At 45.3% G+C, this 27,811-nt stretch overlaps 1 protein-coding gene across 2 annotated transcripts in view; it reads left to right on the forward strand.

Moving 5' to 3' along the window:
* Positions 1-5,493: 5,493 nt before the first annotated feature.
* Positions 5,494-27,811, forward strand: part of CFAP161 (cilia and flagella associated protein 161) — a 32,947-nt gene continuing 10,629 nt past the window's right edge. The window contains exons 1-2 of one of the 2 annotated variants that reach the window (XM_081124741.1): positions 5,494-5,577; positions 11,311-11,423. In XM_081124741.1, coding sequence (XP_080980867.1) covers positions 11,406-11,423 — 18 coding nt within the window. In that variant the 5' untranslated portion in view covers positions 5,494-5,577; positions 11,311-11,405. Of the gene's footprint in view, positions 5,578-11,310; positions 11,424-13,240; positions 13,329-27,811 lie in introns of those variants that run through there. The other variant, XM_081124742.1, reaches the window with a different exon arrangement.

The following is a 27,811-nucleotide window of genomic DNA, read 5'->3' on the forward strand; positions in this document are numbered from 1 at the left end:
GCAGCTAACTAACCCTGCCCTGGCACAGACCTCTTGCTCAAGAATATTTGTGGAATGAATGAATAAAGGTATGTGATGGGGAAGGAAGAGGGTGTCTAACTACTTTAATTGGATTCAAGTCTTTGGGCTCAGATGAATTAAATTCCAGCAGCCTGGGAGGAAGTGCAGCTGTGAAAGCAGAAGCAATATTAGTAATCTTCCAGAACTCAAGGGCAGTGGGAATGGGAGGAGTCAAACTGGAAACTGGAAACGGTCAACGTTGCTCTAAGTTCTTTTAGTAGAGGGAAAAGAAACGGGGAATCCAGAAACTCTCTGGCAGTGAATTGATTTTTAACTTCTGGCACGTTTTGTAGAAGAGTCTACCAATTGATGGCTTGTGGACAACTGGGAAACAAAACAGATATTATTGGAAGTCCGCATGTACTTAGAAATTAGCTTATTTTTATGGAGGGCATGCCAAGTGCCAGTCAGTGTGCTACGTGGATGATTCTAGTCAGTGCTCATTGTAATCTAACGAGGAGGGTACCCTCGGTAACTTGTTTTTACAGTTGAGGACGTGGATCATAGGATCAAGGTCCACAACCTGCTCTGTCCAATTCTGAAAACAGTGCTTTTCACCATGACACTGTCCCTCTTCATGTGTCCAAACTCACCTCATTTCCTGGGGCTCCCCACCCAGCAGAGAAGACTGGGCAGAGGGTGGGAGTGAGTTAGTATCTCTCCGTGTGGCCTTGGAGACCACCTAGATGCTGCCCTGGACCTCCTGAATCAGCATGACCCGGGTGGCATCAGGACCAATCACCCCTCTCAGCCAGGACGGACAGGACTTCAGGTATGCTGGGGTAGGAGGATGGGGAAGACTGTCCTCTCAGATTTGAAGAAACCGATGTGAAAGGGGAAAAGTGGAAATTATGATAGATTAAAAGAGCTGACTTCCCTCCTGTTGATTACTGTCTGTTTTTCTTCCCTGTAGCCTTTTTATCATTAAGGTAAAAGCTAAGGCTCGTTTGCCCATAGGAAGGAGAGGACAGATACAGAACAGTTCACGGGGCAGGAAGGAAGAGTGCGAAATGACTAGCAAGCAGAAATGGGGTGTAGAAAGCCCTTTGATGCTCAGAAAGATCAGCAAAAAGCTGAAATCATGGTGTCCTGCCAGAGCCTCCCTCCTTCCGGCCCCCAAACACCACCTGAGTCCAATCCTTGAACAGGACTGAAGGAGAGGGCCAGGTAAGATGCAGACACAGAGTTGCAAGAATTCCAGACCTGGGAAAATTGGGTTCCAAGCCCTTTAAGATCCAACCCCCAGTTTCCCAAAGCCAATAACATATTAATATCTGATCACATTTAAGATGTGTGACGTTGTGTTCCAGAAACCTCAGTGCAGTTCTAAGCTTCAGTATAGAAGTATAAATTAAACTAACAAAAGAGATTATTTAAAAATGTAATTCTAGGGCGGACTGGATGAAAGAAGGGAAAAGATACGCGTAACCCACAGACACAGACAACAGTGTGGTGATGGCCAGGGGTGGGGGTGGGGGCTAGGTAGAGGTGAGCAAAGGGGAGGGTGAGGGGGGACATCTGTAATAGTGTCAACAATAAAAATAAAGTTTAAAAAAAATTAATTTTATAAATTTCACTTACCCTTAGTGAATTTGTGAATTTTGAACAATACATTTCTTATTAAAAATTTTTTAAAAAGATTGGTTCCTCCTGCCAACGGTTAGCATTGACAGAAACAAAAGATTAAACATACATGGTTTCAAATTCACAAAAATAAAAAAGGCTAAAAGAAACCGGAATAATTAACAATTCAAATGATTTTTTGGGTACATTTGCAACATTTATTTACGCTCCTGATATGATTAAAGTGCTAGGACTTTGGGAACGCAGAGTCAGGCAGTTTCTCATCCTCTGTCCTGAAGTTACGCTGCTGGCTGGCTGGAGGCAGCTAGCTGCAGGACTGGTGGCTTATCGTGACTTTGAACTTAAAAAACCTACAGTCAGCACCAAGGCCTCATGGGTATTTGGGCTTTTTGTTTCTTTGGCTTTGTTTGTTTGTTTCTTTCTTTTTTTTTGGTTTATTGATTTTGGGTTGTTTTGTAACTTCTTATAAAAATGCTGAGTGCTAGGTAAGCCTATTCCCACAGTAAGGATGTTGGGTTTGTTCATTTATTTATCATGAAAGCTCTTATTTTATTATTTTTCCCCTCCCTTCTACCCCCTCCCTTTTGGCATCCATGGGCTTGTTCTCTGTATCTGTGGTTTTGTTTTTGTTTTGTTTTGTTCATTTGTTTTGTTCTTTAAATTCCACATACAAGTGATATCACATAGTATTTGTTTTTCTCTGTCTGATTTCACTTAGCATAATGCCCTCTAGGTCCATCCATGTTGTCGCAAACAGCAACATTTTATTTCTTTATGGCCAAGTAATATTTCATTCTGTATTATGTATGTACAACATTTCCCTTATCTACTTGTCTACTGATGGGCACTTGGGTTGCTTCCATACCTTGGCTATTGTAAACAATGCTGCGATGAACGTGGGGGTGCATGTATCTTTTGGAGTTGGTGTTTTGGATTTCTTGGGAATAAATACCCAGAAGTGGAATCGCTGGGTCATATGGTAGTTCTGCTTTTAATTATTTGAGGAACCCAAGTTTTCCTCCTTACTGTTTTCCATAGTTGGATGCCCCAATCTGCAATCCCACCAGCAGTGCACAAGGGCTCCCTTTTCCCCACATTCTCGCCACCAATACTTATTTGCTGATTTATTTACGGCAGGCAGCCTTTCTGACAGGTGTGAGGTGGTATCTCATTGTGGTTTTAATTTGCATTTCCCTGATGATTAGTGACGTTCAGCATCTCTTCACACGTCTGTTGGCCATCTGCATGTCCTTTTTTGAGAAATGTCTATTCAGGTCCTCTGCCCGTTTTTTAACTGGAGTGCTTTTTTGTTTTGTTTTTTTTTGGGGGGGTTTTGGTGTTAAGTTGTATGAATTCCTTATATATTTTGGATATTAACTCTTTATTGAATGTATCATTTGTGCCGTAGGTTGTCTGTTCACTTGCTGACGCTGGTTCTTTATTGCACCGAGTCTGTTGAAGTTCTTCCCACGTCCCTCTGCTCCACGCCCACGTGTGAGGAGCATCCTTAGGGCCCTTTCTTTGAATTTTTTTATTAGGCAAATTATTTATTTCTATTTCCTTGGGGCTTTTTTATGGGGATTTTTCTTGTTCCTTCATTTGAGAGATACTCTTCTGTCTTTTCATTTTGTTTGACAATTTATATGAATTACACACTATAGCTGCTTCTCCCAGCCTTGGCAGCGCGGCCGGAGGTGGAAGCGGGCTCCGTGTGGACCGTACTCGCCCGGCGGCTGGGGACCTGGCTGGCGCCCAGCGGGCCCCCGGGCATCGGCCCTGCCCTCCCGGCGGTGTGGCGCCCGTGGGAGGCCAGGGGTGTGCAACGAGGCCGCGTCCACGCCGCTGGACGCCTTTGTTCAGGGCCCACGTGGGCTTGGATGATGTTTCCAGAAACCCTCGCAGGAGCCGGCTGGCAGGCCAGAGCCCTGCGTGGGCCCCCGGCCGACTGCGGTGGAGGGGACGGAAGCAGCGGCGCTCGGCGCCCGTCCGACCCCGAGGGCGCCCTGCTCCCGGGCCGCCTCCGCGGTCCCTCCCTCTAGCTTGCTGCGCCGAGAGGGGGCGGGCAGAGGCGGCCGCAGCGCCGCTCCACGTGCCGGGAGATGACCGGAAGCCTCGTGGGGCTGGGCATGCGCGCTCTAGGCGCCGTCCAGGCTCGCGCTCCGGCGCACGCACCGGGCACGCACTCTGACGCACGCACGGGGCAAGTACGTCCCACATCCGGGGCTGTAGCCCGCTGGCCTGCGTGGAGCGCTCTCGTCAGGGAGGCCCGTGGACGCGCAGTGACACCTCGTCGTCCCGGGTGCTGCCTGTGCTGCGAGGCCAGAGGCTCCCGGAGGTGGAGCCGTGACCGCCCTGCCCTGCAGGACCTCGCAGGTAGGCAGGGCCCCCAGGGGAGCTCCCACCGCCCTGTGCGGGTGGAGGGACCAGACCCTAGGCCGCGGCTCCTCAGCCCGGAGAGTCCCGCCGCTCCCAGGGCCTTTGTCTGGTCTTTTCCTCCCCTTTGCAGTCGTTTAGCCCTCGTTGTCCCGCAGGAGTGACTGCTGTCTGTCCTTGCGTGTCAGGCTTGCTTAGCGAGGGGCGAGGTCGCGTCCTGCTCCACAGCCTTGACCTCCTCACAGAAGCTTTAAAATATATAAAAAGTGGGTCAGTGAACCCCCGCTGCCTAACTTCAGTCACTACAAAAACATTCCCTTTTGTTAGTTTCTGAAGCGTTTCAAAGCTAAGGCTGAGGGTGAGCTCAGTGAGGTGTCGCTGGGCTCGAGGAGTCGCCGTGAGCGAGGCGGTGGAGTGGGCCCGCGGGACCCGCCGAGGGGGCGGAACAGAAGGGCGTTTCCGGTGCCCTGCGTCCCACTGCGTCATTCTCGGCTGTGAAACGTCAGACCTGGGCGCGCAGAGGCGTCTCTAACCCGAGGGCTCCCTGCTTAGTGAGGTCCCCTTTGCCTGTCCCCCCTCCTGCCGGCGCCCCGGCCGGTCCCGCTCTCGCCGCCGGCCCTCGGGGAGCTGGGGGCTTCCTTCTCCTTTTCTTGCACAGAAGGAACCTGACTCTTAAACCTGGAACGCAGCCATTTTTCCTTTGCCAGCAAGGCTTGGGAATAGGGAGGGGAGCGGAAGGGAGGGAGAGGAAGGGGTCGGCACCTCCTCGGGGACACCTCGCCCTGGGACAGCATTTTCCCAAACTATCGCGCCGCACGGCTGGAGTCCGAGCAGTGAAACGAGGGTCTCCACAAGTAGAGGCCTCCCTCAAATTAATCCTGGGTGTAGTAGTTATAGTGAATATCCGCCTGTTAAAAACTCCGCAGTGATTTACAATAACAATAGCCCTTTTTAACTTTGCTTTGTCCAGTTTAAAAGTGGAACTTTTTTTTAGGCTACCTATTAATATCTCATGGGATACTAGTAGTTTATAAAACACAGTTTGAGAAATGCTGTCCTAAAATTATTCCTTCCAGTCTGGAACCACAGGATGGGACGAATCGCCCGTGCCTCTCCCAGCTTGCTGGGGGACTGCTCATTCCTTCTGCAGGGCCGGGCGCGATGGAGGATCAGACACCAGAGCTGGAGCAACTAAAGGGATGTGGGTCAGGTTAGCAGGAGAACAGCATGTGATTTCAGCGGGGGGCCGGTGTGTGGGGCTGCTGGTTAATGCAGGCAGAGCTGTCAGGCAGGGTAGAAAGCGGGGGTTACCTGGGTCCTGGGGCAGTTCTGGAGCTCTTATAGGACCCTTTAGAGGCCTGAGGTGGGACCAAGGGAGGCCACTACGCTGGTGGCTTAGGGCAGGCCTCTAGGCCAGGGTGACCTCAGATATCGTGGTAGAAGCTGATGGCCAAAGGGCATGTTCATTCTTCACAGGGAACGCAAAGCCTACCAACCTAAAGGAGTATATGTTCGCCCAGGAGTTAGAAGAGCAAAGGAACAGTAATCCAATATTTATAGGTATGTAATCATTATTTTTACAACATGCATCTTGTCTGTAAAGAATTATGATTTTACATTTGCAAAATGTTTTTAAAGAAAATCAGTCTCAAAAGACAACTCAATGTTGAAATGATTTCATTGCTCACTTTTAGTACTTTCAAACCAGGCCTTCCCCAGTCCTGAGACCCTAATTTTGATTCATCCTCAAAGTTTTGTAAATGCCATGCTCTGTCTGCTTGGCATTTAGCTTTGTGGAGACCAGCTTCACTTCCGTTCTTTTCTGCATAATTTGTTTTCTTTTTAAAAGCCTAGATTCTTATAGAAATTTTTTTAAAACTTTAAAAACCTTTTAAGTTTTTTGTTTGGAAGCAATTATAGATTCACAGGAAGCTGCTAAAATAATAAACTCCTGTGTACCCTTCCCCCAGTGCCCCCCAGTAGAGTCATCAGACACAGCTATAGTACGATATTAAAACCAGCACCTCAACATTGGCACAATACTGTTAACTGGACTGCAGAATTTTCACCAGTGTTTATATGCATTTGTCTGCATGCAGTTCTTTGCAATTTTAGATTAGATACCAACAATTATTTTACAGATCCTTTCCTTCCTTTGAGCCCCATAACCATTGCCTTAGTTCAGTTCTCAGAGTTCTCACCTGTAAGATTTCAGTAATCTCCCAGCGTCATCCACACTTTCCTCTCTTCTTTCTCTCACCCATCATGTACTCTCCTGGCTGAGTTCACTTTCCAGACTATAACCCCTCTTAATCTTCTTGCTTGCAAGCTATCAAGGACTCTGCTACTGCTCCAAAGGTAAAGTCTAAATGAATACCTGATTTCACCCTTGTCTTTCTCTCCATGACTTCATCTCTCTGTCTCTCATAATCTGCACTCCCAATCTCTGGTAGTTCTTTTGCTGTGTTCCTCCTCAGTCTGTGCCTTTGCACATGCTGTTCCTCCTGCGTTGAGCGCCCTTCTTGCCTTTTTGTGCATCTGAAAAATTCCTGTTGCTCCATCAATATTTGCTCAAATGCTGCTTCTTCCTGGGAGCATTCTTCTTCTTTTCTCCCATAACTCGTTTTGTGACCTCTTAGTACAGCACTTTTTGCATAGCTGTCACTACTCTTTTAGGTATATATTAGGAATGTCTTAAAGAGATAGAGTTCTGACTACAGACAGTGGCTTAAACAAGTGGGGATTATTTTTTTCACAAAACATGCAAAAGCAGGCAGTTCGTAGCTGGAAAATGCACTCAGCAGCATCGTCAGGAACGTAGGGACTTTCTCTGTTACTCCTTCTTCCATGCTGTCTGGCTTGTCACCTTGTCACCACAAGATGGCTGCTGTATCATGTGTGTATTCCAGACGGGAAGCAAAAATGTTGTGTCTGTATCTGTTCCTTCTTTGCATGTAATAGCAAAAGCTTTTCCAGAACACCTTTCAACAGACTTTTATTTATGTTGCATTGATCTGAACCATAGACATAGCCATTTCTAGCTGGAAGGGAGGACAGATGAGCAAGTATTTAGCTCCCTGATCTCTGTAACAGAGGAAGGAGGGGTGGTTGGAATTAGGTGTCCAGCGAGTGAGACTACCCTGTCAGCTTCAAACAGTGCTCCCATCAGGCTGAGAACCATGTCCTGGAAGACTGGAATAATCTATTAATTTTTGTCCCAAATTCCTAGTGCCTGGAACAGTATTTGGCCCTTGATCAGCACTTACTTGAAACCTCATAAATATTTAAGTTGAACACATGCATGCAGTATACCAGGGCTTAAGAAAAAACATTTAAGAATTGTCATTTCTTTGATCAGACAGAGAAGCTGTTTCCCCTCCAGCCATCTAGTGCAGTGCACAGGTGGATAAGCACTGAGAGGTAGGGGCTTGTGCTGTGAGGGAGAGGATCAGCAGCAGTCAGCATCAAGCCCCAGGGCTGTTCTCTGCCCTTCTCTCCAGGTCAGTGAGTCCTGCTAGTGGGAGGGGAGAGGAGGACAGACTATAGGGCAAAGCCACAAACCTTTTGGCAGCACCTGAGGATTAGAAAGCATGAAGGAGAAAGAAGAGTGAACTCAGAGAGGGGAACAAGCCTAAGAGCTGGAGTATGATTACACACCACACCCCTCATGGGTTTTAACTTCCTAGGGGAGGTAATTTCATATGGATGGCAGGAACATTTTTGTTTTGTGAACCACTAGAAATTTCTTCTACATTTTGATTCCCTTTAATTACTCAAGCTCCTCTGTAAAATGAGCATCCCTGATGCAGCTTTATGAGGTGGCGTGGGGAGCCTCTGGGATAGGTCTAGGGGAAAACTTTGCTCTCCCATGTCACCCTCCAGGAGGCCAACATGGCAGTGACTTCATTGTGTGGACACAGATAATCCTGAACTTGCTGGGGCTGGGCCAGAGGTGAAGACAGTGATGGCACCAGCAGCACTCGCAGAAACAGGTTGATGCAGCTGTCAAGGGTGACTCAGGACCAGATGGGGGCTTATGGCAAACCCATCACCATTTAAACCCATCACCACACTGAAGGAGGGAGTCTCTAGAATGGGGGTAGGAATGGTAAGAGGGATGCTGGAATCCAGCTCTGCCACTTTTATATTGTGACCGTCAGTAAATCATTCTCTCCAAACCTCCAGGACCCGTATAGCAGGGTTGTTGTGAGAATTAGATGAGAAAATGCATGGAAAATACTTGGAACGTATTTTGTGCTCAATAGTTATTACTCCTATCCTGGAAATATCTTGGAAAGTTCAATTCCTTGTCCATACCCTCATAAACAAAGGAACCTGAGCCAAAAAGGTGTAAAGATTGATCCAAGGTACATCTACAGATGGTTACACTATTCTAGGATAGCTACATATTAACCCTTGTATTATTCAAAAATTATTTTTGTATCAGCTTCCGCCTCTGAGATTGTTTTTGGAAGGAGAGGACCACCTAAGCCATCCTGTGTATCCACCACATAGCGTGGTGCCCAGCAAATAGGATTGCGCAGCAAATGTTTGTGGAACTACAGCTGATCCCCTCACATGGCTTCCCTTACTAATGTGACCTCTCCCCAACCCCCATTTGGAGTGTCCTGGAAGCCCTTGAGCTGGCGTTTTCATTAAACAAGGACTTCCAAGGGACAACCACCCTTTCCTTTCCTGTTCATTTTTGGGCAGGCCAGAAATTCTCAGTTCACAACAGGAAACCAATAGCTTTGTGCTATCAGAAGACATTTCCTTCACAGCACAAAACGTCTGAGTAATAATTTTCAGCTGGGCTTCACCCATTTCCTGCAAAAGGAGGCAAATTTGCCTATCCTGGTCCTGCAGAGCCATTGCAGTGATGCAATGCCTTCTGCACTGGGGCCTTGGGCCAGTCTTCTCCCTCTGTCACACCAGATCCAGCATCCTGTGTAGTGGTCTCACTTGGAAAATGGCCTCCACATTTACACAGAACAGAGAGTCACTATGACTAATTTGTACCCTTGCTTGAATATGTTTCATGGGCAGTTTTGAGAGTGAAAATTTGTAGGGTAAAGAGAGTCACAGCATTCTCTGAAAGTCAACCAGGAATTAACAGATGTTGGGGGACATGAAAAGTCTGATGGACTACCACTCATTAGCTCCCTTATTACTGATTTGGTCCATCAGGGAAATGACCTTGAAGTTGTGGGCTAGAGATGAGCTTTGCCTGACCATGTGGTCCATTCCACTGTCTACTGGCAGAGGCTAGAGCACTGTATAGTCTACGACTCCTAAAAGAGAAGCAGCTAGTCCTCCTCAGTAATCACATTAGATATTTTCATATAGAGTCTGGAAGAATTAAGAGACATTCTTGTTCACTTACCCACATTTTACACAGGGGAACATGGTGACCTCGGGAGGCAAATAACTTCTCACAAGCTGCAGAGCAGGTAGGTCACTGGCAGAGCCAGGTTAGAGTTCAGACTACTTCATTTTCAGGACCACGTGCCCCAAAGGTTTTGAATCCTTTTTTTCTAATACTGTCTTGGAAACTTCTCACATGGATTTTGGGGCTCACCTGCAAGGTAGCAGAACTCTGTGTGTTTCTAAAAGAAATGGCTGGCAGGAACTCCCAGCTTCTAGAGAGAATTCAGACAACTTGTTTCCACATCATGGTAGGCAGGAAGCAGAGGAGCATGGAGGGGTCCTGGGCTTTTGTGAGCAACCCCAGCCAGAGATTCTCAGTTATGTTACATAAGAAGTGTCCTGGCCGGTGCCGGTCAGTGATCAGAGCATTCGCCCACACCCGAAGGGTCACGGGTTCAGTTCCTGGTCAAAGGAGCGTACGACAGTTGCAGGCTCGATCCCCGGCCCTGGTGGGAGACAACCAATCGATGTGTCTCTCTCACTTCAGTGTTTCTCTCTCCCCTCTTCCACTCTCTCTGAAGAAGCAATGGGAAAAATATCCTCGGGTAAGAATTAACAAAAAAAAAGTTCAGGATAAACACCCCTCCAGGTGTTTTTATAAATACATTACTAAGCAGACTGCCAAAAAGAAATGAATGGCACACTCAAGTTTGGATACTATAAGCAGGATTTAGTAAAGGAGTATTTATGAAGGTGTAGAAGTTAGCAGAGTTATAATAACCTGGGACCTGTACATTTCAGAGGGACATGGGGAGGCACCGGTTATGGGGATCTGGAGGGAGAGAGTCTTGTAGAGAAGATGCTTTGAGAGAAGCAATGATTTGTGGTCAAGAGACAGTCACTTGCAGGCACGCTCACAGAGAGAATCCTGGAGAACAAACAACCCTAACCTCCCTCTTCTCCCTCCCTCTTGCTGGGCCTCCCATTGGCCAAACCCAGCAGGAAGCCAGAGGGCCAGGGAGCACATCAGTGCAGATGGAGCAGCCAGAGAAGACGTATGTCTTGGAGTTGGATTGGAGGCTCTGTAGTTACAGTTTAGGGCCTGTCCTGCCCACCCTCCTGTGCTCTTAACAAATGTGGGGTTGGCTGGGAGGCCTGCCAGGGAGACATCTGCCAGCTGAGTTTCTTTTCTTTGAAAATGAAAAGGGAAAGAAGTACCTTGTCAAGTGTTACCCTCAATAAATAGAGGCAGCAGCAGGATTAGCTGTCTGGACAATAAGCAATTTAAGATCATGCCAGAATGTGATGGTGTGGAGGACACGAGGCCGCCTTCTCTTCCTGAAGGCAACAAAGAAAACCACAAGCATTAGTTCAGGGAGGCCAAGGGAAGTGTTAAAGGTTGAGGGCTTAGTGGAACTGAGACTGGATAATGGTTACAGAAAACAACATAAAGAAAACCGAAGACTCTCCTTAAGGAACTGCCTGTTTCTGTATTTTGTGTTAAGTATAGTTCAATGTGCTCGACATATGAAGTAAGCTTCTGACAGACAAAAGAAGGTAGAATGGAGCTCAGGGAGAACACAGTTGTTATTACCCAAAAGGTGGGCACCCAGATGAGATGAGATGAGATGAGATGGTTGAGGGGAAGCCTGGGATAGCAAACTGCAATGACACTAAAATTCAGTAGGTCAATTTGTTCTTTTGTTTCTCTACCCCTCACCCTGGGACCAAGACACTTAAGATTAGCATAGGTTTTGGTCATAGGTCTTCTTTGTGGGATCTGTCCTGGCTCAGGACCAGGGAAGGAATGCCCTGGTTTATGGGAAGGGACGGGCCACTGCTTTGGGGGAACCCATTTCCCACTGTTCCTCAGACTGAGTCATTGTCATTTATTGATTAATTAATTTATTAATCTTTGTGTCCCAGGCCTTATGCTGAATGCTGGATATATAGAAATAAAGTGTCCTTCAAGAAACCCATGAGCACATCTGTGAGAGTTCTGTGACATCCTGGCATGAGCTATGTGCAAGAGAAGTGAGGTAAGATTCATTGTCCATTTGGGGAGAGCTAGCACAGATGACCCTAGGTGTGGCCAGGTGAGAGATACCCCAAAGGAGGTACTGCTTGCTAACGCACACACATTTTCTACTGGGGGTAACTGAGTTGCCAAGGACATACAATGGCAAGTCTCAAGGACATGACTAGTCACTGGTAGAGTTATAATTCAAACCCAAGTTAGTATGTAGCAGTTATGACACACACCTCTGTTCATTGCCAAGTTTTTCAGAAAGGATATAGAAAATCCCTGCCTAGCGAGACCACAAAATGAAATTAAGGAGCTTCCTCATTCAGTTACTGTAGACCAACTCTTCAACAGCTTCATTGGGGAGAAAATATGAAGAGCTGGGCTTGTGTTCTAATGAGAAAATTATCCATGTTAATTGGAGGGCAAAGAGTAACAGAAAGGATTGGAGACATTGTTCCAGGAGATCTGGAAGGATGGAATCGAGAATGCTCAGGTGTATAAGCCTCGCTTGTGGCAGGAAATGAGACTGAGTGCCTTATAATTTGACAATATAACAGGGATCACTGTGGACTTGTTTGTTCATTAAGGGTCCTTTCCACTCAGCCCAGCAAGAGGAGGTTCAGACAAGGTAACGGAACTGGAACCACCTAGTGAAGGGCTCGCATGAAGTTAAGAGTTAGAATTATCAGTCTCCTAGACACCAGGATTCCCTGTTTGAAGTTAAGAACCAGCCAAACTAATCCAAGATGATAGAAATCAAAACTGTGGTGTGGACTAAGGGATTGACTGGAAGGGGAGCATGAAGGAATTTTCTAGGGCTGATGAACAGGTTCTTTATCTTGATGGGGGTGTACACATTTTTCAAACTTCATTAGATTATGTACCTAAGATATAAGCATTTCAGTGTACGTAAATTTTAAAATATGGAATTAGAAATGTAGAAATAGTAGGGAAATTTATGTAGAAATATTCCTGTATGGCCCGCACTTCAAAAGGGAGAGAGGATATCCTTAGGCTACAACCCTAACCTTGAGAGGACAACCTGACAGGTAACAGAAAAGACTAGATGCCAGAGGGGCTGGACTCTGACCTGGCTCTGCTGGCCGTTCATGTGGATAATTGTCTCCCTCTCTACCTCTGCCCTTGTCTGTAAACTTAGTGATGGCTAAGCTCCGACAGTCCGAGACACCCTGTCCCCACTTTCTGAGACAGCGGCTGGCCGGATGAGCTATGGGTGTGACCTGATTTGGTGATTCTTGTAATCTGAATCTCTTCCATATGTCTGGTGTCAGCCCAGTGCAGAGCAGGAGGGAGAGCCGGGCAATCTGATACCTCCGGGAAGTCCAGCACTCAGTTGTTGCTAAAATTAGAACCAGGCTGCAGCCGAGATCAAGGCCATTCCCTTCCCAGCCCCTGTGAGCTCACTTCTCCCTGCACCCTGCCCCTACAGATGCACTCAGAGTTATAGCCTCCCTCACATGAGCTCCAGATGACCCCCAGCTGGAAAGAAAGAAGCAGAAAGGGAGGTCTAGTCTCACAGAGACCCTGACCCTTTTAGATACAGAGATGCAGAGTAGGAGAAAAAATGAGGCAAAAGGGAAAGGACAGAAAGGAGACGAACAAGTAAAGAGAAGTAACGAGTAGAGGATCTGGTTAGTGTATCCTTACCTCTTGCTGCGTCTGCATGTACCCAGTAGCTTCCCTAAAGATAACAGGGCACACTTGTTTTAGAAAAAACTCCAGAAAATGAAATTGTGATCTTTCCTCGTCATGTACAGGCAGACCTCGATTGATTGCACTTCACAGATTCTGCTTTTCTATCAACATGCAGGCAAGATCTTCCACCAGCAAAAAGATGACTCGCTGAAGGCTCAGAGGATGGTTAGCATAGTTTAGCAGTAAAGTATTTTTCATTAAGGTATGTACATTGTTTTAGACACAATGCTATTGCATACTTAACAGACTACAGTATAGTGTAAATGTAACTTTTATGTGTACTGAGAAACCAAATTCGTGTGACTCACTTTTTTGTAATACTTTATTGTCGTGTTCCGGAACTGAACCCACAGTATCTCTGAGGTGTGCCTGTGTTTCAGTAGTTCGCTCACATCTGAGTGTTGGCCAGGAGCAGGTGCTGGGGCTGAGCTTAAATCCTAGCTGTGTTAGCATGAAGTGAAGTGAATTATATGAGAGCACCTTGGAGGTACCCGAGCAGGCTGGCTGCAGGTTCAGTTGGAAACATTTGTAGGCGGCTTTCTGGTCTGGCTGGTCTTGGTCGATTCTGCCTCTGGGAACCTTACTTCATGGTGGGTCTCTATTTCTGAAGCTGCTCCAAGGGTGGTCTTTTAATCCCATATTTTCCAGTCGTGCTCTAGGTTTGCATGTAGAGAGCAGGAGAGAGGTGCATCTAGCCGTACGTTTCCTTTCTGGTTTACCATGCAGTGGCAGCCGGTAGCTTCTTAGGAGCTTCCTTTCCCTGGCCCTGTGGCACCCAAGCCCTTGTGCTGTTTGTCTGCTATGAGGGGACAGATTGCCCACACAGCCATGCAGATCACATGCAGCGTTTAATGCAGCATGCCTGATGTGGTGGTGGGCACAGAGTGGATGCTGGAGGTGACAGCTGTTCAATAGGATAACATATTGAGAATTTTTAAAAATCCATTTAATTAATCATTTTGATGCTCTGGACTTTTCAGCTGAATGAAAACATATCTGGCCCTAGCCAGTTTTCTCAGTGGTTAGAGCGTCAGCCAAGGACTGACGGGTCCCAGGTTTGATTCTGGCCAAGGGCACGTACCTGGGTTGCAGGCTCAATCCCCTGCCCCAGTCGGGGCATGTGCAGGAGACAACCAGTCGATGTGTCTCTCTCACATCGTTTTCTCTCTCTCCCCCTTCCACTCTCTGAAGAAGCAATAGAAAAATATCCTTGGATGAAGATAAAAGAGAGGAAAAAAAAGAAAACACGTCTAATGTCTTTGGGGAAAAGGTCACAATTTTGTAGTTGACTGCTGACCAGTCATGCCTGTAATGCCATTCTTATCATTGTTGCTGTTAGTAGTAGTAATGTGATGATAACGTGAGGTGGAGGTTGCACCAGGTTCCAGTGTCACTTCCTGTGGGAAAAGATGGAGTTTGCATCCTCACACCCAGTGACTCTCATGTGCACAGTGGATCTGACACCCTCACTTCAGGCTCAACTTGCATTGAATCTTCAGATTTATCCCCTGGATGCTGTTGAACAGAACTCAGAGAAAGTGCTTCATAGGACCCCCCTAGCGTGGCTGCAGATGCCCACACTGGAGCTCTCAGAACACAGCTACTGCACACACTGGTAAGGGGACACAAAAGTACTCTTCCTCTGGGCATCCTAGCTGTCCCCTCCTTGGACCGTTCGATGCTGTCTTTCTGACCTCTCCTGTCTTATGGCACCTACTGATAAGGACAACAGGAAGTCTGTCTTCACCAATCTCATGATGTCTGTGGTGGCCTGAGGTCACCGGGTGTCTTCATCCTGAGGCCTCATTGGAGTCAGATATACTGAGAGACTGGCTCCTCTTTTTAACCAGAAAGGCCTTCAGGGAGGAGCCAGGTGAGCTGGCATTTCAGGAGGTGCTGTGATAACTGTAGGCACAAAAAGGAAAGAGAAGTGAGAGACAATTCCTCCTAAACATACCAATTTCAAGCTGAAAACCCTGGAGATATCTCAGTAGTTGATTCTTGGTGAGGCTGTGTTGGTGAGGCCCTGGAAGGTAGGTGCTCCCCTTTACACGTAGATACAAAACTTAGAACTGAAGAGTGTAAGAATTTTATCTGTGAGCTCTTGGGTTTAAGTTCCTTTTTGTGGGCCTCAGTTTCTTCCATCATGAGGGAGTTGAGATGGGTAGTCCCCATCTTGCCTTCCTCGGAAACTCACAGGTGGACACCCCAAGGCTCCTACACTCTGGCTCAGCTCCACCTGAGGCAGGAACTAGGCATATTTGTCTGCTATCTTGGTAGCCCCAGCACTGTTGTTCCCTCAGATCTGGGGCCTGGTGTTACTGTCATTATCTGTGTCTTTCCCCCATTCTTTCTCATTGCCTGTCATGACACCTATGAAGCTCCCCCATTTTCCTTGAGTCTCCTTTGATGCTAACCAGACCTGGGCATGCTCTCCTGATGAGCAGTGGATCCCCATGACAGCATCCAGGACAGGCCTGCATGGAGGGAGAAACATTCGAACATAGAGTCCTGCCCACCTCAGCACGTATCAGCCCCTCAGGAGTCGGCCCCAGTTCCCTGCGTCAAGCTGCTGCAAACTGACCTCCAAGATCCTTAAAATGGATCTATATGTGGTATTTGAGATCAAATATTAAATAGACCACCAACTTTTTTTTCTTCTGGGTTCTCTAGACTTTTTTTTTTTTTAATATATCTTTATTGATTTCAGAGAGAGGAAAGGAGAGGGAGAGAAAGAGATAGAAACATCAATGAGAGTCATTGATTGAACCCACAACCCGGGCATGTGCCCTGACCAGGAATCGAACCCCGATAGCCTGGATCCTAGGTCAATGCTCAACCACTGAGCCACAGCCGGCCGGGCCAGACTTCTTTAAGTGTAGAGAAAGCTCTGGATGTGGGCCTTGTCATCTCATTTTCTTGCAGGAATTGCCCATCTGAAGACACTTGTATCCTTTTGCAAAATGCCAGTTGGAGATGCTGTTCACTGTGTTACCTCATGTCTGTTACATAAGGACTCACTTGATAAATTTCTCCTTGAACACAGTGCCAGGAAAAATATCCCTTTCCAGCCTGATTCCAGAGTTTTTGTACAAGGAGAAGTGCACGAGCCAGCACGTTTCCCTTTCATTCAGGACACTCGGAGATCCATCCAGTCAACAGCTCATCCAGGTTCAGGAAATGCCATTCTCTTTTTCTCCAAATTGCCCTTCTCTGAGTTGTCAGTTTCTAGAGTTTCATTTGGCTCTTTTAGGAAATAGGTGTAAATTTCCCCCCAATAAATCCATGTGTACATACACATATATATGATATATGCCCCCCAACCCGTTTGTTCCCATCACCTCTGCCAAGTCCCTGGTCCAGGCACTGGGACTGTGGTTGGTCTCTTGGGAGATAAGCAGATGGATAAGACCTTGATAAGGCAGAATGGGGTCAGTCTGAAATCAGGGACAGAGAAGGGCTGGAGGAGTTCAGAAGAGAGTGTGGCTCTGGAAAAAGACGTCAGAATGGGGAGGCTTCTTGGAAGGAAGGGAATCCTGACTCAACTGGGAAGGGTGGAAAGGATTTCGAAGGCAGAGGTCAAGGAGAAGGGACATTTCTAATGGAGGGAACTATTTGAACAAAGACTTGTTTAGGAAAAGGTAAATTGCCCTCCACTTTTGGCCAAAACATTAGGACTTGAGTTCAGTTGGCAGGTAAGATACACGAAGGAGGCGGTGGGAACTGAGGATACGCTCTTACAGTGATATGTACTTGTCATTTATGAACAGAATTCGAGTTCAGTATATTCTTTTGTTTAACCACCCTGTGAAGTAGGCAAAGGAAAAGTGATTTATGTGTCAGGTACTCAAGCTACAGAGGGAGCCCTTAAGTAACTCATTCTAAGGGAGGCAGCCTAGAAGTGAGAAAACAGTTCCACAGACCCAAATCTAGAGCTTTCTCTGGAAATACAGGATGAGGGAGTCTGCAGGGCCAGGCTGTTGTTGCTCACCTTGGAAATGAGAATCAGAATTTTGTTTTGTTTTGTTTTCCTCAAGAGGTGGGTAGGGGCGTTGGTGAGGAGGAAAGGGAGGAGCCCATGAGTGTAATTTAAGGCAGTGGTTTCCCTTAACAACGCCTGCAGATGGATAAATTTCCGTGCAGCCTAGTTCTCTGTTCCTTTTCTGTTACTGAAGAGGAACAATGAGGGAGTGAGGGGATAAGCAGTGATGTTTATCTTTCCAGCTCTGAACTTTCAAATGCTGGAATCCCCCAGGGGTGGGAAGAGTGGGTGTGGTCACTTCCCACCATTGGAAGGCGGAGAGACAGGGCTACTCAGCTGGGGAAGAGGGGGTGTGATTTCCTCCCAAATAGGAAATTTATCTCTGGAATGGGAGGCTGCACAGAGTCATCAACACTTATCTCCAGAAGCAGACGACCCGAGAGGAGCCCTGCCCAGGGCTTTACCCCACAGAGACCCAGTTAGCCAGAGGAGGGAGAGTGAGGGTCACCAGGAGAGCACCCAGCTACCATTTGTGTGTTAATGAATAATTCTGCCTGCCAGGTTCCAACACCAACCCAGGACGCTGGGTGGGTGGATGGATCCCAGCAGCTCCTCCCAGGAGACTGCATGAGATTGAACTGGAGGAGCTTGAAGGGGGAATTTTGGTCTTGCTTCCAATGGAGTCAGAGTTCTGGGATGAACATCTCAGCCCTTAGAATCAGGCTCTGGAAATTCCAAGAGCTCCACAAATAGCTCCAACCTGCAAGGCAGTTTGCTGAAAGGAAGCACCCCCTTACCACACGCAGAACGTTACTGCAGGAAGGAAGCCCCACCCCCTTTTACAAAGGAGAAAACTGAAGGCCAGAGTCCAAATGTAGTCAAGCTTATTAATGATATTTCAATTTTCTTAAATGCTTATTTTTAAAAAATCTATTTTATTAGACATAAAGTTATGCAAATCTCCTTCCTATTTTCCTCCTCACATCTGTCATATTTCTAAAGTTTTTTTTCTCTTATTTGCGCAAATAATTAACTTCTCTCCATCTGTCTTGTCATTTATGAAATGGGGATAATCTTTAGCTTATAAATATGTGATAATTAAAGTAAATAAGACAATACAGGTAAAGCACTTGAAACAGTTTTCCAGTGTTCAATAAAAGTCATCATAAGGTGAGAAAATTTCCATTTTAAATTTCGTTCACCTCTGCCTGCCTCCTGTGCTTTTGCTATGGTCTGGGATTTTTTAAAATGTATTTTTAATTACAGTTGACATACAGTGTTATATTAGCTTCAGGTGTACAACATAGAGATTAGACATTTATACACCTTACCAAGTGATCACCATAATAAATCTATTACCCATGTGTCATTGTACATAGTTATTACACTATTATTGATTCTTAATCTGTGATTTTTGATAAATTTTAATGTTTATTATTTTTTATAGAATTACTTATCAGTGCATTATTTTGTCACTACATTCACAATAATTTTACCTTAGTTTTATGTTAAATTATGCCAGTGTTTATATAATATGTATATTTTCACAGTTTATATAATAATGTCCTTTTATAATACAGCCTCTGTATGATTGAGCTGTTTAACTTGATTTATAGACCAACTGCCTAATATTTTTAAGTAAAGGTGTATGAGAGACATAGTCAGAGCTGATAGATACCTTACAGTGTCTTTCTGTTGCTTTCAGTCATGAACAAACAACCTGCTGGGTTTTGAAATCTTGCTTTGCAGGCTTCTCAGAGCTTTGTTGATCCATTAGACGAGGAGTTGGCAAGCTCCATTTTCTTCCTTTGCCTATGACGTTTTCTAGGCATCATTGCCTTGGTGATCATGGGCATCTCCCTTTATCCTTGAAATTTGAACAAAAGTCTCCACTTTTTATCTCTGAGGAATTCTCATTCTTAACTAAAAGAGGTTTTATTTAGCCTGGCATTTCCTCCCCAAATGTGCATTTGTGGTGTCCTTGGGTCTCCAGCTGATTGGTCCTCCAGAGTGTAGGCAGTGCCTTCTTTGGTTCCCCACAGTACAAGGCTGGCAGATTGAGTCTGTGTTACTAATTCAGGGATGTGACCGTCAGCTTGGTGGGCTTGAGGAAGGAGTTTAGAGAATCCTTACATCTGTGTGCTTTGTTTCTCATAATTACTGGGGCAAACTTTCCATATCAAATTTCTGATCAGCTTAACCTCCCTTTTGTGGATGGGTCTAGCCAGGGTTGGTAGACAAAATATTCAACAACCTACCCTGACTAATCAGAAAGAAGCAGAGTTAGTGGGGGGCAGAGGCCAAATATTTGTGCCAAATATTTATCCTTAATTGTTGAATAATGGTGGTGGTGGAGTGATGTCTGGGTGACCTGAGAGGGAGGGCTGGGGAAGCATCATAGCAGAAGCATACTTAGCAGCCAGTTTAGGGCCAGAACTATCTGCCAAGCAGTATGGAAGTGTATCAGTACATTCGAACCAGGGAAGCCATGCAAGTGCTTGTCCAGCCTGTAGTATCAGGGATGATTCCTCTGGTCTGTACCCTAGGTTTTCTGTTAGAGCTTCTGCTAGCTTGGAGTCCTCCTGGATGGGATGCTTTGCCAGTGCCACTAGGATACCAGCAGCATTCTCTGGAGCTCAGAGTAAGGACAGACAATGTTTGCACCTTCTCCAGGAATCTAAGCACGTGTCTGACCGACTGACCTCCTCACACTGCTGCACCCCTGGTCTCTTCCAAGGTAAAACCTGTGGCTGCAGCAGTACTCTTGGGAATGGCAAGTGCCATGTGAACATTCAGCTGAGATTGGCATTTAATTGTTACTGAATCATACCCTAGAACTGAGCCAAAGAATGTCTCTATCATATGGCATCCAAACTGTTGGGAAAGTGGTGCCAAGAAATATGGAAGTATTTGGCATAAACAGTAATGGTGCTCAGGATGCTCTCACACAGGGAGGATCAGGAAAACAGTGGCCATGATCTTGGCACATGAACTGCGAGGATGAGGGTTGGGTCTGAGAAGGTGCTGGGATGGGGCCATGGCCAAGTCCTCTAGGTCAGTCCCTATACAAGACCTCTTGAAACAAATGTCTGTGCAGAGTGTTATATAAACCCAGCATCAAAGTGGCTCACATAAATTCTGTAGACATTTGGATAGCTTGTGGAGAGGGCAGGTTGGTGTCTTTGGCTGGCAAACCCAAAGGGACACTGGCTTGTCTTGCAGACCCCAGGGTAGGCTGATAGGGTAGGACAGGTGATGGGCAAGATACACAGTTGGCGTTGGAGCCTTAACTTGGGCATTAATTTAGAAGAGAAAATTCGATGTATGAAATTGACTACAATGACGAAAGGCTACAGGGTTGGGACATCCTAAGGATCAAGTAGAAAGGAGTTACTGAGAGTTTCCCAGATAGGCCCTTAGAGAGGTGCTTAGGTTGAAGGGCCAAATATCTCAGTCCACTGCAGGACTGGTGGCTGAGGAGGGGCAAAGGAAGCGTATCAGATGCTGTTGCTGATGGTACAGGTTTTGACAGGCGACGTTTATTGAGTACTTAGTGGGAGCCCGGCACTATTCAGATCCACTGACTCATTTACTTGCTGCAGTGAGGGAGCAAAGTGGGCAGCATATTGCCCCCATTGTACAGATAAGGAGGCATAGAGGAGATCAAAGACTGCTCGAAGTCACAGAGCTAAGAAGGGGTGGAGTCCGCTGTCAAGTTCTGTTCCACTGGTGAAGAATAAGCAGACAGACTCATAGGTTGGGAATTTTCCTACAGAGCAGGGAAAAATAACAGTAGAATTCAGCATGAAAAACGGGGGTTGGCTCCATCAACACTGACACGGGGTATCCATAGATAGGAGCTTTCAGCCAGATTCCTCCCCCAGTTCTTCCTTTCTTCTCCCGCTGATGCCAAACCCTTAGTGGAGGAGGTGGGGTTGAGATGACAATCAAAGTCACCCCACAGGAAGCTGGACCCATGTTATGTTGCCCATGAGGGAGGGATTGACATCTGGCAAACTGAACAGAAGAGATGGAGATACTTGCCAGGCAGAACTGGGCTGTAGGTCATTTGCACCTCATTTTGTGAGAAATAATTGGTGCCCATTCCCTGATAAGAACTGACAGGGAAGGTGCATGTCGGTGGACCTGGAATTTCTGGACAAGTTGTGAGCGTGAGAGTATAGTGAGCACGGCTATGTATGGGTCTGGAAGGAGTGGCTGAGTCCAGACTTTTCTGGACATTCTATTGCCGTGAACAGGCTGGGGAGTCGGGTTTAGACCTGCTCCCAACTTACGATTTGTGTGCCAGCTAGTATGTGAGGTCAGACAGAAGCCTCGTGTGATGGGGACTGGTTCTCTCTCTCCCCCTGGGGTGGGGTGAGGGTACGAGGTTAGGTAGCTCTACCCTGGTCAGTGAAGTCTCGGGACATGGAAGGACACAGAAAGAGAAGCTAGGAGATACAAGGAAGGTGTTCTCTCCCACGAGTTACAAGACACACTTCTGACCTTCTGTAGAATGTTCTGGAATGATTGCCTTTGGAGAACACATACCGAGGAACCATATAAAGGAATTCTTCCCAAATGTCTTATGTCTAAGTCTTATACATTTCCAATCTGGAAGTTTGGAAAAGTTAAAACATACTGAGAGAAATCACTTCACCATGCTCCCGAATCATGAGCTAGGAAGGACTCAGTGATTTTTCGTGTTAGGTTTGAGGATTTTCAGAGAAAATACAAAGCTCAAGGAGAACCGGAGGAGGGGCAACTGGTTTGATCCAGTCTGGAGATGCTGTTGAGGGAGATGGCTGTTAGGACAGTCTTGATGAATAAGTAGAAATTATATGGAGAAGTGTCTTGAGTACGGAAATTCAAGTAGAGGAAACATCAAGGGCAATAAAAGCATTGTCCTGGGAAACCTCAAATAATTTGATTCTCTTAGAGTGTAATGTGAAACAGTACTGTTTACAGGAGAGGAAGCTGAAACTAGTACAGGTAGACAGTGATTTAATAGGCTTTTGATATTTGACTGGCTCTTAACCTCAATGTTTATTATCGAGAGGGATGATGCATTGTAAATTCTAGAAGTCCAACTTAACAATTCCCTTTACAACAGAGACCCACGTGTAACCTGGGGTCTCCTGTCTGGAGCCCATAGATCATCTGTGTTATTATCTCCCTTCCGTAAGGAAAAAAGCTGTACCCATGACATGCCACACGTGGGCGCAATTGCCTACTTACAGAATCACTCTCTCCCCAAAGAAAAATCAGGAAAGACCTTTTCTTCACAAACTCTCTTTCTGGATGACAAATTACAAATGAGCATGAGAAATGGCCCAACATGATTATGTAAAAGCTGCAAACATTTGCCAAGTGAGGTGCCTGGAGGAATCTGAGCAGAAAACTGGCTCCCATTCTTGGTCCTAACTTCTGGAACCACTGGAACATGTTATCTTCTATTCTTGCTGTTGTAACACAGATTAGAACTTCAGTTTAGGTGTGGAATGCCACTGGGCCAGACTTTTTTCAAATATATATAAATAAAATAAAATTATATATACACACACACGTATATATTTTTTTACAATTACAAAAAAATTACATTCTCATCACAGAAAACCTGATCCCACTCTCCATCAGTTACATAACTGTATTATATATGCGTGTAGGTTACATGTGTATAGATTATATAGATTATACATGTATGTGATTATGATAATGTATGTTTTATATATAGCACATGTATATATGCATATAATATACACATATGTCATCACACGTTTATGGACTATATTATTTTCTCTTATGAACACACACTTTCAAATGTGCATTTTAAGTATACATTTTATTATTTTTTTAAGTACACATTTTAAATTCAAACTGGACATCTTACATTATAAACTCTTTTGTAGTCTCATTTTAATTTAATATATTGTGAACATTTCCCAAATTGTTAAATATAACTCTTATATCATGACTTTTAATAGCTGCATAGCCATCCAGAGTATAAAAGGCTCTGCCATTTACCAGAACAACTCATTATTATTGGATATTTGGTTTTCTTTTGGTTCTTTGCAGTTTTTTTTTCTGTTAAAGTAAACATCTGTCTCAGTGGCAGCAGATGAGAAGGCTTCCCAGACACTCTCAGGGTATTTATCGGGTTTTCGTAACAGACTATCCCAGCCCTAACTGAAGCCATAGCTTAGTGGAGCTCATAGGAGTCCCTAGAAGGAGCAACTCAGTAACTCAAGGATTGTCACGTGTGTAATTTTTCTCTCATTTCTTGGAGAGTGCCAGGTGTGTGACACAGGAACCTGTGGACTTGGAGTCAGATGGCACCGGCTTTCTGGGCAGTTCAGGGTACCCCCCTGGGCCATAAATCTCACCCCAAGAGAAAGGAGAATGGACCTCTATAGATAATTAACTTCCTGTGTGGAATTTTTCTTTGTAACCAAGAGCCCTAATATTAAGCACTGCTACTTTGCCGTCTGTGTGTGAATTATGTTTTGAAGATACACTTCATTTTCCAGCTTCTCACTGGGAACCTTATGAACCAACATGATCAGGAGCCCTGGGTTTACTCTCTTGCTCTGACAGCACTAACTCTCTGACCTTAGGACACATCGTGTCTTTCCCTGGCTGGGTCTTTGTTTTCCCACTTGCAAAATGAAATCTCCCTTCAATTTGTGAGTCTTGTGAACAGAAGCCTACTTGGCTAAGCCACTCCTGATGTCCGTCTTTTCAGAATAACAGGCAACAGTATCTACCAAGTGCTTGCTGTGCCCTAGGCCCTGTGCCCAGTGTGTTACATGCATCATTTCACTTGTGCATCACAACAGCAACAGGAAGTGGGTATTATTACTTCCCCATTTCATAGATGGGGAAACTGAGTCACACAGTAGTTGTGATACTGACCGAGGGTCATGCAGCCTACAGATGGTTAGTTCTGGGATTTGACCTGGGAATGTCTGACCCCAGAGCCTGTGTTTTAAATCACAGAGCTAGCTGTAGAAGGTGGAGTTCTTTTCCAGCCTCTTATAGTGGTGATACCCAAACAAAATGGTGTGAATACAAGTGACGTGGGACCTGTGAATGCTATGAAATGCCAAGCCTTGCTTTACTGTTTTCTCTTCTTTTTCTTTCCTCCTCTCTTCCTTCCTGCATTCTTTTTTTTTTTTTTTTTTTTTAAATATATCTTCACTGATTTCAGAGAGAGGAAGGGAGAGGGAGAGAGACAGATAGAAACATCAATGATGAGAGTCATTGATCGGCTGCAGCCTGCAACACGGGCATGTGCCCTGACCGGGAATCAGACCCCGATTGCCTGGATCCCAGGTCAATGCTCAACTGCTGAGCCACGCCCGGCTGGGCCCTTCCTGCATTCTTATGGTGGGCTCAGTTCTGGCTCTGATACTAACATGGGTGTCTCCCATGACCTCTCTATGCTTCTGTTTTCCTTGTTTGCGAAATGAAGGGACACTCTGTCTTTTCCCATCAGATTAAAGGAACTGGAAAAGCTGACATTTTGGGGAAATGTGTCTTTGCGTTGATACACTCCTGTGCATGTCCACCCAGTATCTTGAGAATTTCCTGGAACCAGCCCATTTTTTGGTACTGTTGTACTGTAAGTGTTTGGGTGATTACCTTACTTTCAGACACTTTTGTAATTACTGGCTTTCCTATTGCAGAAGAATAGGAGAAGTAGACCCAAATGGGTGTACCCTTGTTGCATTCTGAGTTTTGCCCTCAATGCATGACTGCTTTGGTTTGTATCTTTCTGAAGCCATAAAGGCCAGAACTTTCTTCTGACCAGGATAATGAGATTAATGGGTCAGTGGTAAACAGATGAGGGGTCCCCCACGTGGGGACCAGTGAGGGCTGGAAAGTAAAAAAGCCTTGGACTGAGAGGCAGTGACATTGATTCTAGTCACTATTCTTCCTCCCAAAGAGTTTGTAGCACTGCAGAGCTGAGTCCTGCTCTGTAAGCCTCAGTTTTCTTTCCAGTAAAACTCAATTAGTGAAACCCTGGCTGGGTAGCTCAGTTGATTAGAGCATTGTCCCAGTATGCCAAAGTTGGGGGTTTGGTCCCTGGTCAGGGTACATACAGGAATTAACCAGTTAATGCATAAATAAGTGCAACGAGAATATCAATGTTTCTCTCACTCTCTTTTTCCCTCTCTGACTTCGCCTCTCTCTCTCAAATCAATAAATTTAAGAAACTGAAAAAAAACTTGATTAGTGTTTTCCACTCTAAGCTTTGAAGACTCCTAGGGTCCCTCCAGTGGGGCAAGGCAGCATTTGGGGGCTCACCATTTGAGTCAACCATAAGATCACTCATTTTTATCTAGTTGTTTCATGTGATTGAGTTATGTCTTGCTTTTGTTGGGAAAGGGGACTCCCTTACTTAAAAATGGGGAAACAATGTTTGAAATAAATTTCTGGTGATTTACTCTAAGTTAAGAGAGCCTCCTGCTGTCTGAGGTCTAGAAGGGATGGCTGAAAGGCCCACCATCACACTGTTGGGAGTTCCAAAGTCCTCCCAGGAAGCTCTTCTGCTGGTTACCTTGCTGCTGGGTGCCAGCTGCTTCTCCGGAGTGCATCACCTGATGGGACCCTCGCTTTCTTTTTCCTCTCTCAGGACCATTTCACTCTTTCTAGCTCCTGCTGCCAAACCCTGCCCTGGGTCCACCTTGGCATCTCTAAACCACCAGGGAGCTGAGTAGAAGAGATAGGCTTTCTCCTAATAGGGTGTACCCTTCCTCAGAAGTCAGTGGGGATTGTAAATAGAGGGGAATTTCTTCTGCTAGGACTTCAGAGTATACATGAGCACATTACCCAGGACATCAGCTTTGATGGAGGGGCCTGAGATGGACTGGCCCCACCCTGCCTGCCTGCCTGCGTGAAATTCAGGCCACCACCTGTAGCCCCAGCAAACTTCCCAAAGCTCTGCTCTGCCCTTTGTCTGTTTCCTCTTCAGAAACTGTCCTGGCTCTGCTCCTTCCTGAAGAAAATGCACAGTTCTCACCTTGGTACAGACCCTTCACTCTCTCCTTCCCACACTCTCAGTGTCCTGCTCTCCCTTCTGGCCCTCGAGATACACCCTGTGTCTTCCTGGCCCTGCCTCATCCTGCTTCCTGTGTCTGGCAAGTGCTTACCTCAGTTCTTTTATCTGTATGTCCAAATCCTACCCAATTTTCATATTGTTATGTTATTTGAGCCCCACAAAATTTCTGTCAGTATTCCTTAAAACATTGCTCCCCCTCTCCCTTCCTCTCTTTCTAAAACAAACAAACAAACAAACAAAAAGTATTGCTCTCACAAGATGATCCTTTAAGAAAAGGATTCCATATTAAACTTAGCTGGAGCAATGCTGTATGCACTATCATTGTTTTATAGGTTTATAGTACATGCCCTTTCCTTAATGGCCTTCAGTAGGAAGCCTAGACCCAGTATTTCTCAAATGTGTTGACAACAGAACTCTTTCCTTCTCCGTATTGATTAACACATCACAGACTATTTTGGAAATGCTTCCTAGAGAGTTATCAGTAAACTTATCCTTACCCCATTTTTATCAGTGAACATACTGAGGCTCAGAGACAAAAATGCTTTGCACAAGCTGAGTGAAAGGAGCTTCAATCCCATTTTTTTCTTTACTGCACTGTGATGACTTATCATATTGGTCATCTACTGAGGACTAATTTAAAACTTAGTTTCAGCACCCTGGAAGTTAGTTACTTCTAAGGTTATAACTCCCATTTCTTTCCCAATATCTAAACTTTGTCCCATTTCTCTTTTCTAAAAATGATTCCATCCAAGTATTTCTTTGACTTTTCCTGCCAGATATTTCACAAGTAAGTAACAAAAGGCTCCAATTAAATTTTTCCGGTAGCCTCACCAAATCATGAATAAAAGACAAGCAGGTAACTTTTCCAGTATATACCTGGGTTATGTCAAAATCGTAATTGCAAAGGGAAGGGACTGGTGGCCTGACTTCAAGGAGACCTTTACTGCTAAATAAGAACTGAGTAAACTGCTCAGTGACCAGCAATGTATGAGTGCGTTTCTGTTTTCATCTGCACTTTGAGGGTTTCTGAGGAATGTAAATTAAAATTTTTCTATAATTATAATGAAATAAACCATTTTATGATTTTTCAAAAATGAAAGTAAAAATTAGTAAAATATGCTTTTAAATAACTACCTAAATGTTTGTTTATAGTTTTATTATTAACACCCGGATTTTAAATCCGTCTGTGTTACAAGTTGTGAGGTCCTTCTCTATGTTACTTTGTTTATCACAAGATTCAGTTAGGGGGAGACTCTGTGCATGCTCACAGGATAGACTGTGCATGCTCACAGCGTCACCCCTGAATGGTGACATCAGAGGGCTGCACACTATTGGGGGAACAGACCTCACCTGACTAGTTCAGTCAAGGTCACTAAACAGATACCTAAGCAGACAAGCAAACAAATAGGCACAGGGTGTGGGAAATCCATATACGGAGTTGGTACAGTATATTATCTAAAATGTTCAGTTTTCAAAAAAAATTGTAAAGCCTGCAAAGAAACAGGAAAATGTGACCCTTACATAGAGGAAAAGATAGGCTTTGAGAAGGGCCCACATGTTGGACTTAGCAGATCAAGACTTCAAAGCAATTATTAAAAATATATTCAAGAAACTAAAGCTGACCATGATTAAAGGGTTTAAG

The sequence above is a fragment of the Miniopterus schreibersii genome (genome assembly GCF_964146895.1).
Source record: "Miniopterus schreibersii genome assembly, chromosome: 22".
Lineage (NCBI taxonomy): Eukaryota > Metazoa > Chordata > Mammalia > Chiroptera > Miniopteridae > Miniopterus > Miniopterus schreibersii.